Here is an 11,573-nt window from a genome sequence, read left to right as displayed (position 1 = left end):
ATAAGATCTAAAACTCACACACATACACTCCTCAGGTGAAGGGAAACTCTAAACCAGGTTAGTTTCACGGTCACCTTTTTTTTAGGATTAGGAGAAAAAGAAAGCCAAAGAGCAGAATTGGAAATAACCCCAATGCCTACCGCGTCATAAGAGGCCCGGGGCTCCTGAGAGCAAAGGTCAATAGCAAGTGCCAACTAGGTACTGGCTCGTGGTCCCACAGGGACCGGCCTGCCACTGCCAAAGGCTTCTTGTTAAAAACGTGTCTCCTGACCTTTTGTGCCTGGGCTCTCCCAGGAGCTCAGATGCTGGTGTAGCAGACGCAGGGGCTCTCAAGTTCAAGTTTGGCAGACTGTTCGGAGAAGAGACAGGGAGTTGCTGAATTTATGAGGTAATGGGGGGCAGGGCCTCATTCAATGAGAGTGGAAGGTCATTTGAACCCAAAGCTTGCTCTGCTGCTGGCCCGAGCAGTGGCACCCCGACTTTGCCCCCCTGGCGCTGATGAGGGAGTGGAGGATGACCCCAGGCCCCCTCCCGGTCTCAGCCTTGTCCACAGGCTTGGTGAAACATAGGATGCTAATGAGGGGCTTGCCGAAATCAGAGCAGCTCTTCTCCCTGGGGTACGCTTCATTTTTAGTTGTTTAAAAATACAGCCTGAGGGCTTCCCTGGTGGCGCAGTGGTTGAGGGTCCGCCTGCCGATGCAGGGCACACGGGCTCAAGCCCTGGTCCGGGAAGATCCCACATGTCGCGGAGCAACTAAGCCCGTGCGTCACAACTACTGAGCCTGCACTCTAGAGCCCGCAAACCACAGCTACTGAGCACACGTGCCACAACTACTGAAGCCTGCATGCCTAGAGCCCGTGCTCTGCAACAAGAGAAGCCACCGCGATGAGAAGGCCGCACACGGCAACGAAGAGTAGCCCCCGCTCACCACAACTAGACAAAGCCCACACACAGCAACGAAGACCCAACACAGCCAAAAATAAATGAATTTATAAAAAAATATTAAGAAAAAAGTAAAATAGATAAACAAGGACCTACTATCTACACAGGGAACTATATTCAATATCTTGTAATAACCTATAATGGAAATCTGAAAAAGTGTGTATATATATATATATATATATATAAAAAACTGAATCACTTTGCTATACACCTAAAACATTATAAATCAACTATACTTCAGTTAAAAAAAGTAACAGTTACAGAAAAATAACAATATCTCAAAATATCTTACCAAGAAGTACTCAGCGCTGCGGAACCAGAAGCACGACAAGGATTTCTCAGCATCTCTGAATTGCTTTTGAGAAATTAAAGGAAGATTCAAACGTGTGGAAGATATGAGTTTCAGAATTCACAGTAACATATGATTTATACACACAAAGGCTCAGCTGAGACATGGAAGCCCAGAGGGCTCGGATTTGGTTCTTGCGTTTTGCACCGGGCCGCGTTCCCCAGAAGATGGTGCACAACTCGGATCCACCCTGTGGTGCAAGCCTTGTTGATGGAGAGGAGCAGTGAGAAGCAAGCTGTCCACAAGCCCAGCTCCTGCCAAACCCCACTTGTCGGCCTGCCAGCCAGCATTCTGAAAATGCATTTGGGAATTTCTACTTTCAGCTTTTACTGAATATGAAATCCAACTGTGTATTTATAGCCTTGATAAGCTGACCCAGCTTAGGGATAACCCTGATACATTTTGTCTGACAAGATTCAGAATCCATTTCTAGAGGGGGTAATAATGAGGCCATTGAAAGGAGTGACGAGGACTGTCCTTCTCTCCCAACCTCCCCCAGTCGGTCCCTGTTCTGAAATTCCCATTCAGTTCGTCCATAGTGCTGCAAACTGATAGAGTAGGAGCAAAAACATTTCCAGGGGAGTCGGGGAGGCCGTCTGGAGGGCCATCAGGCTTTTAAACAGGCTGTAGAAGCTGGTGTACTTGGGCCAGCATCACCTTCTGGTCACTCAGAGGGGTGACAGCAAAACAGGACTTAAGAAAATGAAGGGTCACTATATACTGCTTGCCACTTCTGCCTCAGTTTTATTACTCTGGACCCAGTGTTTCAAAAAGTAAGTTACTCAGGCGAGCTTCAGCGTTTTATTTAAATTTATTTATTCCATTTATTTTATTTTTGGCTGTGTTGGGTCCTCGTTGCTGCACGCTGGCTTTTCTCCAGTTACTGCAAGCAGGGGCTACTCTTCCCTGTGGCACGTGGGCTTCTCACTGCAGTGGCGCCTCCCGTTGCGAAGCACAGGCTCTAGGCGCGTGGGCCTCAGTAGCTGCAGCACGCAGGCTCAGTAGTTGCGGCTCGCGGGCTCAGTAGTTGTGGCTCGCGGCTCCAGATCACAGGCTCAGTAGTTGCGGCTCACAGGCGCAGTAGTTGTGGCTCGCGGCTCCAGATCGCAGGCTCAGTAGTTGTGGCGCGTGGGCTTTGTTGCTCCGCGGCATGTGGGATCTCCCTGGACCAGGGCTCAAACCCATGTCCCCTGCATTGGTAGGCAGATTCTCAGCCACTGCGCCACCAGGGAAGCCCGAGCTTCAGTTCTGACAGAACGCCAGGCCATTGTGCCGTCAGCAGTGCTGCGTCTTCATGCTCCGAAGTCAGACATCTTAATTCAAATCCTGGTATCAGTACTGGGACAGGGTCCTTGCTCCAAGCCTTAATTCTTTTTTTTTAAATTTCATGTTTAGTATACTCTGAATGTGTACTTGAGTCACTTCAGTCAGGCGTCTGTAACGCATGCAGCTTAAAGAACACCTGTGGGCCTAACCTCCACCGACCACGAGCTACTCACCTCACACAACCGCAACGTGCCTTTTCTTCCGTGTCACAGTTTTCTGGTGGCCTCATTAGCTTCAGAGTAGTGAGTGGTTCACGTATTTGCCTGTGATGGCCTCCGAGACTTTGGAAATGTACTTAAACAGTTGTTTTTCTTAATGCCTTTCTTTCTGCACCCCTCCAGCCCCTTCCATTAATTGCTTCAAAGGCAGCCGAGCAGAGAGCACAAGCCTGTTTTCCTACTGCCCATCACGGGCATGTCTAGCTTGCACCCAGTTTGCTTCACCTTCCACTGCCCTCCCTGGAGACAGAATAACAAATCTCAATCCCCAGGAGGCTTCTGAGGAGCTCAGGGGAGCAGCGTGATCCCTTACATAGGGAAAGGTCAGACCCCACAGAGGGTTCAGTCACACGTTCCTGACACTGTCAAAAAATTCAGGACATTCACAATTAAAAATATTTTATTTATGTTCATACAAAATACAGCCATGTACAAAAATGTACATAACATATTTTCATTCAGTTTACATTTTAAAAAAGGAACAACTAATTTCAAATACTTTCTGCTTACATGTCATGTAAACATTGTTCTGGGCCCATGTTATTTACTAAAACTGCATCCACTCGGAGATTTTCATGATTGTATAGGTGCTTTCAGACTGAGAGCGAGATCTGCCGAATCGATTTCTCAAGCTGCGCACGTGGCCACGACTGGCTGGATTCCAGACAAAATGAGATCCTCTAGAGACATACCTGCACTTTCATAGCAATATGTAGATGTATAGATTTCATTTTAATACACATCTGTGTGTACCTGCAATTGACCTCAGCTTATCCACATACATCTGTTATGAGGGATCACGGTGGAAGAGTGTGGATGCCCCAAGGGCGCGATCTCTACTCTGGAAAGTGGCTGATGCCACGGCGCAGCGGCTGACACGTAGATCACCATCTCTTGGAGCTTGCTGTGTCAGCTGCCCTGTGAAGAAGTGCCAGTATGCACAAGTTCAGTACCTACAGATTTGAACACATGTTTAGCCTATCTTTTGACAAAATGTACCCTTCAGTAGATTTTGAGGGTCAGGTGGGGAAAAAAAAATAACAGAAGGGAATTAATCAAAGAAAAAGCAAGCACACTCCGGCTTCTGCTAAACCCACGGCCTTCCGAGGAAACACTGCTTTAACGTTTTAGCCCAGTTTTGTCCCTCCCTATCGGTTTAACCAAGTGGATACTAGGAAAGAATACCACAGAGGTGCTGACCTGGGTGCAGAAACTACCTCTCCCCACCTCGGGAGAAACCCCCCCCCCCCCGAGGATGCAGTGTGTCAGGAAGACCCGTCTTGAAAGCAAAACCAATTTAGACTACAACCAGATTTTCACAAGGCAGTTAAAAGAGATGATGGCGTTCAGCTATAAATATACCATCAAAGGTAGTGAGGTATACAGCCTTAAGAAATATACCCTTAAGAAAGATGGCATCTTCATGATCAGATTAAGAATCTCTTAAAAAATTCATCAACAAACTTTAAATTTTGATTTTCCTTATAAATCTGTGATCAGTTCTGGATACAGGGCTCAATTCTGTCTACTGAGAATTAGGCAGTCCCAGAAGGAACCAACTTAACTGGCACCATGGCTGCCCTTTGATTCTGATAATAAACTTAACAGTCACCTTATAAGGAATTCTAAGCACAAGGCACAACCCTGAGGCACTTGTCCTGGGCTAGAAATGACACACCTGGGAGCAGGCACACCCTATAACAGGCTCTTCTGCCACCACGCAAGTGTTGCATCAGGATGAGAGAAAGCAAAAATCACACTGATGTTGTATATAGAGGCATTGCTGATCCCTGCCTTGCCAATGAATAATAACCTTTTGACTTCAAACCAGCAACAAAAGCCATCTACTTATTAGCTCACAATAAATTATAGCTAGCAATTAAAAAAAATAGTTCTCCAGCCTGAAATGTGATGTGTTCTTTCATGGGACTTTTCCCTGAATCGGAGATCACTGAGATTGTGCAGACTTCCTTCTACCAGCACCAAGACAAACTTCGGCTGTCCTGAAAAACTTCTCAGCGGGCCCTTATCCTAAACCTCGCACATACCTGTCTAAAAAGGAAAATACGAACTCAACGCTTCAAAGATGAAATGCAGTAATGATAACATACTTAATATAAATATCTATTTCAAGGCTTGCTCCAGGCTAAAACACAATAAAGAGCAAATGCTTGGGAAATTACAAGCCTCTGCTATCTCTGATTCTCACAAGCGCACGGCCAAGTTTATTCATGCTTTGCTTCTACTTATCATTGTTATTACATAACCCTTGACATTTATTTTGTTGGCACGTGCTCAAACACACACACATTCCCCACAGAGCAAAGGAAAAACCGCAGTCCGGAGTATTCTGTGTTAAGCCAATTAAGACACTGCCTCTAGGGCCTTGAGACTCTGGGCTGCAAAAAATGGTTGCTATGGAAACAAATTTACCTCAGCATTTCTGGCAGAGCCAGAACCTATGGACTAACCTGTCTTCAGATAGAATCTCCTGTAAACAGGGCTTCCCTCCCTTAATTTGGGCACCATTCTAGGAAGTATATTATTATAAATTACAAAGGAAAACATGACATTCCATACACATTTTACTATAACTTGCTGTCGTCTTTTATTCAATCATACAAATTTGAATGGGGATTCCTGAATCAATCTTTTACTTAATTTACCTTTGGCAGAAACAAGAGATTTCAAAACATTTAGTAGCTTCTCATTTATATAACTTTTTCTCTTTTAAAGTTCTATAGCATATTAGTATTTTCAAAACAATACTCTTAGACAGATGTGCTTTGAAAGTTAACTGGTAATGATGTGATTTACATTATAGCTTATGTAAGAGATTACTTAAAAAGGACGAACTAGACATGTATTTCTTTTAAAAAATACAATTTTTGGTCATGTGAATGATTCATCTTCAGATTTCAAAAATAGAAACGTCCTAAAGTGCATCATTTTATTTATAATATAACTCCTTGAAATTATAGCAATCTGCAATGTAAACAGTAAGGCAAAGAATACCAAGCTATATCTATATTGCAGGATTATGTACCGTCTTTAAGTACGTGGATTCAACCAGGGCACTTTCAACATATAGCTCATGCTTTTGGATGATTATTTTTAAGAGCAAATTTAAACGTATTCTTTTTCCCCTACTCCTGACTTCAACGATTTTCAACCGACAGAGAGCTGCTACTTCACCTCAACAATGGAAAATGCTGCTACAAATCCAATTTGACCAGACAGTTTCTCAAGAACCCATTTTGGAAACTGACAACTGATCAGGAAGGAGTTTTATCCTTGTTGTTATTATTAAAGAAAACAAAATGGTACCCTTTGCTGTCCTGTTCATCCCGCAACATTATCTTCAAAAGGCAGAGCCTGCTGAAACACCTTCTCTTGGCAACCAGCGGCTGGTGGGCAGACACCTGTGCTCAACCTCACAGAGCAGAAACGTGGGCCAGGATGGGCAGGCGGCACCAGGACCCACTTTCCTCAGCGCAAACACAGAAAGTCAAAAAGTAACAACAAATCACAAGATAACATCGGCACACTGGAGAGATGAATGATTTGGTGTCTTCAATTACCTGGTCCCTCCAAAATGTCTAACATAGACAGTTTTGTGACACCGTCTTTGAAAAAATGATAATCATCACTGGCTATACACCATTATTTTTTTTCTCTTTATACACGATCTTGAAAACAGTGTGATTTAGATTCTGTCTTAGGCTGAGCTCTCAGGGCTATACTTACCCTTCAGGAGATTTTTAGTGCAGGTTTACTTAAAAAAAATGAAAAAAAAATGAAAACTCTGGTAAGTACTCAGGAGGCTCCTTCTCTCTCACGATCCTCTACACTCAAGCTAAGAATTAAGCAAGACCCTTTTGTTCGGCTAGAGCCAAAACCAAACCAAACCCCAAATAGGCTGCTGGCCTCGCTCAGTGTTTGATGTTAAAATCTGAGGCTAATAAGTGCAGTCAACGTTCAGGAAAGGATTCTCCAGGCTCTTCACCGCTGCCTAATTTAAAAATCAGCACAAATATTAGCTACTTCTCTATCCCCTCTGTCCTCTGCAGATGGTCCAGCCCTAGTCAGGGATCACAGTTCTCTATCAGCTGGGCACGTCGTGAAGAAACACACGGTCAAATAGAGGACTGCACGGCCATTCTGGGCAGACGCGGCTTCCATCCACCTGAGAGCTAAAGGGGAAGCGATTCACACGAGTGGGGAAAGGCGCAGCTCTGTGGAAAGGTCACGAGGACGGTCGAGGCAGCAAATAGGGCTCCAATGCAGGTTCCCACTTGACTGGGTCCAAAGACAGCCCGTGCTCTCTTGGGCACCTGCACAGAATGTGCACAGCAAGTTCGCTCTCCAGAGTGAAGTCCTGAGCTTGTTTCTGTCACAGTCCGACAGAGAACAGGCTGCTTCTCAGTTGTCCAGAGAAGAACAGTGCGTATCCTCTGTAGGTGACTGTGTCTCAGTGTAGTGATTCGTCGCTGCCAGTTGTCAGCGAAGCTTCCGCTACAGCGTCTGTGTGTGTCTGTGAGCGCTCGGGTGCACGGAGATCTCGACTTTCCCTTACACAACTCCTACATGAGGGCAGGTGGGCTCTTTCCATCTAGGCGGTGTCCAAGGCAGGCAGTGGAAACTGGAGACGATCCCAGTGGCCCAGAGGCAGAAGAGCTACTCTCTTTGTAGGTCCAGCTCCAAGGCTGCCTTCCAGTTTCTGCAGAGCTGCTATCTGCCAGGGGAGGTGGGGGGCACATTCACCCTGCATCCCCAGCCCCCTTGGCTCGGGTAGGGCTGCCTTCTCACACGGACTTGGAATCAGTGTCTCTCTTGCTGATAAGCACCTCCAGGAGCCTCAGTTTTGCCTTGATGTGCTTGTATTCGTTGTATTCTTCAGCCATAGAGGTGCGGTCTTCCTTCTGGACGTTTCTGACGGAAACAAAGGGAAAAGGGGCTGGTGATCATGTGCTGTCTCTTCTAGAGGATACTGTTCCTCAGGTGAAGGATCATCACGTGGAAATGTGCAGTTGATCACCCCATAGAATCAGTGTTGCCAAGCATCACTTGGTATCAAGACTGGAGCTGGGTTTAGACAAGCAGTGAAAGACAGTGTCCCCAGAAGGCACCATGCAACTGAGTTTCAGAGTTAATCTGGCATCTTGAAGAATGATGGGAAAGACTAAGAAATGTAGAAACTTTCTCTCTCTGCTGCTGCTGCAAGTCTCCATACACTGAATCCTTTACTTACACTTAGTGCTTTCTCACTTTTATATACTTCACCTAATGATCCATTACATTTCTGATTAGTGACTGGTACACCCATAATTTACAGGGTTTAAAAAAAATAGTTAATACTCCTACTTACTATAAAAATGTCTTGGAACTCAGCAACTGGATCACAGAATACTAATAGACCTTTATAGTTTACTGAGTAATTTTACATGTATACTTTTTATGTGCACAAGTATTATACTTGAGAGCTGATTATAGGCTGAGCACCGTGCTAAGTACTCTGAATCCATGATCTAATACAACCCGCAGGAGAACCTGACGAAATGCCGCCGTTACCCGCATCCTCAACCGGTACTGCCCTGCTTCTCATCTCACTTGGAAACGCACATTTCAGACATTCAAATACCAGGCTTCCTTTACTCCTTATTAAAGTGCAAAAATGGGAAATGGGACAGCTTGGGGCTCAGTTAATTTTGCTCAATGAACTGATTTTATTCCTCCTTTGCCTGCTCAAGGAAAGGACCCTGGATGCTCCCAGGAGGCGGCAGGGAAGGGGGCATCTGACCCTGGCCCCAGACGTGCCTTTGAGGGTCTTCACTTGCCTCATGGACGAAGTGATGGAACCAGATTCTGTGAAATCTGAAGTCCCTGGGAGTTCTAAACTTGTATGATGATTACTGATTCCCATCAATTGTATTTTCTTAAAACTTGTGAAGGTTACATAATTATAGGATATCTGTGCATAATGTGACTATAAACAAATGGGAAAAAAAATGAGCAGACAAAGCAAAAATATGTTTGGGAAGAAGACTGGAATGAAACACATCAAAACATTAATCCTTTGGTTTGTCTTTGGGTATTATTATTTCTTTTACCTATATTTTCTAAATATCCTACAGTTCATGGAGAAAGAAAAACAAATACTTAGGTATAAAAATTCATAAATCTTGGGCTTCCCTGGTGGCGCAGTGGTTGAGAGTCCGCCTGCCAATGCAGGGGACGCAGGTTCGTGACCTGGTCCGGGAAGATCCCACGTGCTGCGGAGCGGCTGGGCCCGTGAGCCATGGCCGCTGAGCCTGCGCGTCCGGAGCCTGTGCTCCGCAACGGGAGAGGCCACAACGGTGAGAGGCCCGCGTACCGCAAAAAAAAAAAACAAAACATAAATCTTGAGAAAGTCATTATAGGACGGATCCGAATCAGAGATCCCCCAAATAAATTTATACAATAATTGAAATAAACTGAAATATAGTACATTTTTAATGCCTAAGTTACTCTTTATGGTACTTTTATTTCCCAATACTTTTGAGAAGTATGAAAGGAGACTTAAAGAGAAACTGTATTTACACCGTTTAAATAATTTAGATTAAAACATTTTAAAATGATAAAACTTAACTCCAATGTGAGAGATGGAGCTCTATTCCCTGCTCTAACCTGGTCTCATGCTGTGACTTGAGTCGGACATTCTGTGTGTGGTCACTTGCTAACAGGGGAGACTATCCCTCAGCATAGAGCTCTATGATGATGACTACAGTCTTAAAACTCACTGACGGGGGCTTCCCTGGTGGCGCAGTGGTTAAGAATCCGCCTGCCAATGCAGGGGACATGGGTTTGAGCCCTGGTCCGGGAAGATCCCACGTGCCGCGGAGCAGCTAAGCCCGTGCGCCCCAACTACTGAGCCTGCGCTCTAGAGCCTGCGAGCCACAACTACTGAAGCCCGTGCGCCTAGAGCCTGTGCTCCGCAACAAGAGAAGCCACCGCAATGAGAAGCCCCCACGCAGCAACGAAGAACCAACGCAGCCAAAAATAAATAAAATTTATAAAGAAAATAAAAAGAATCTTAGGTGATAAAATGTATTTAAAAAAAAAAAAACTTCACTGGTGAAAGGCACTCTATCAGTCAGGAGGGCTTCTTGTTTCTTGTGTATTTCTCATTTGACTTGACAACTCTGCTTTTAAAATGAGCCTACAAACCAGCAAGACCTAGAGTGCCCCTTTCCTTATTTCTCCTTCAAGTTTATTAAGATTAAAAAAACAAAAACAGAAATCTAAACCAGTGCTGCCCACTAGAAACAGCTTTAAGCTGCTCATTTTCGATTAGAATTTGATATGACAGGTGAGTTTTGTAAATGTTAGCTGAATCTGTATCGGTCTTGGATATCATCCAAGGAGCACTTCTTCCTGAAGGGCCACACAAACCTCCCCATTTCCAGTAAGCCTCAAAGGGGCCCTGGGCACAAAACCAAGGGCCAGGTTACAGGAAAGCTGTAGGGTGGCTCCCACATGGGAGGCTTTGCACAGATGTGACACAGAAAAAAGAGGGCTGTGTGTGAGGTGGGGGAGGGGAAGGACAGCACACGCACTTACCTTCCATTTTGTCTGAAAAAATTGTCTTCAAAATCACGAAGCTTCTTTCGAACCCTTTTCTTTTCTTCTCTCATTTCCTGAAGGTGTTCCAAGAGTTCTGGTCTAAGAGGGGCAGAAGTATTTCAAGAAAATTGAGTTAAATCTGAATAGTTGTAAACGTAAGGAATGTGCAACTCGATAGGAGTTGTGGAGAAAGGGAAAAGCATATAAATGCAGGAACTGTGCAAGGAGCTGAGGGTCACCAGAAATGGATGTTTTCCATCCCCTGGAAGCCAAAGCACACTGACGATAGATACGGCTTCTGGGGCTCCTGCGAGGCTCCTGCTACTTATGAATTCCTCAGGCTTGTAAACTCCCATGGCGCTTTGTCATATTTTGCTTAGAAAGAAAGAGATGACATCTGTGCTCGGTATGTATTAAATGGCGAGCTGTGGCGCACAGAACCACACAGTGCCATTACAGAGACCTTGCGATTGTTTAAGCAAGATCTCAGATGCTCCCTCAGATAACACGGGATGAAGCATATAGAAACACTGAGCCAGAAGTTAAACAAACAAGCAAACCCTGTTTTATCCACATAGATGCACCCTAGGCAAGTCACTTACGTTTTGGCAGCCAATTTAAGTACAAAGGCTAAAATAATATTTCAGAAAATTATTTTCATCACAACATTCCAATACCACCACCGAAACAACATACATCGAAGCAGCATGGAGATTTGAAAGTCCGGTATCCTGGCTGCATTTTGATGGCATTTTATCATCCATCGGGGAAATAAAGCCGTCAGTGACATCTTCAAATTGGTCCAGAAAGCAACGTGCACTGAAATCGGTCTTCAGGGTGACGGTGAACTCTGGCTTTGTGCCGCTATCGTCTTCTGAACCCTCCTCTTCTTCCTGGAGATACACAGCAGCCCCAATAAAAATTGGGTCACTTTTTCGGGCCCTCTTTCATTACAGGTATCACTTCACGATCACTTAATTATCCAGACCCCATATAGTTTCTTCTATATAGCTACATTTAGCAACATACGTGTACATGATGGATATATTATTGAATATCTATATGTACACAGTAAATAAGACAAACACTAAACACAGCTACTCAATAGGGAAAAAAGCTGTAAAAATAAATTAGT

At 44.6% G+C, this 11,573-nt stretch overlaps 1 protein-coding gene across 9 annotated transcripts in view; it reads right to left on the bottom strand.

Annotated features, from left to right (window-relative positions):
• Nucleotides 1–1,903: 1,903 nt before the first annotated feature.
• FAM13A (family with sequence similarity 13 member A) overlaps nt 1,904–11,573 on the bottom strand; it is a 354,033-nt gene continuing 344,363 nt past the window's right edge. For 5 of the 9 annotated variants that reach the window (XM_089912479.1, XM_089912480.1, XM_089912482.1 and 2 more), the window contains 3 exons: nt 11,135–11,331; nt 10,436–10,537; nt 1,906–7,768 (listed from right to left, as the gene is read on the bottom strand). In XM_089912479.1, the coding sequence (XP_089768605.1) occupies nt 7,642–7,768; nt 10,436–10,537; nt 11,135–11,331 (426 nt within the window). In that variant the 3' untranslated portion in view covers nt 1,906–7,641. Of the gene's footprint in view, nt 7,769–10,435; nt 10,538–11,134; nt 11,332–11,573 lie in introns of all 9 variants that reach the window. The other 4 variants (XM_022582319.3, XM_089912478.1, XM_089912477.1 and 1 more) reach the window with 2 other exon arrangements.

This window comes from Delphinapterus leucas, chromosome 5 (assembly GCF_059928025.1).
Source record: "Delphinapterus leucas isolate spDelLeu-1000000601 "Yukka" chromosome 5, BTC_Dleu_Yukka2, whole genome shotgun sequence".
NCBI classification, from domain to species: Eukaryota; Metazoa; Chordata; class Mammalia; order Artiodactyla; family Monodontidae; genus Delphinapterus; species Delphinapterus leucas.
The sequence above is the reverse complement of the archived record's forward strand: the minus strand, read 5'-3'. Positions and strand labels throughout refer to the sequence as shown.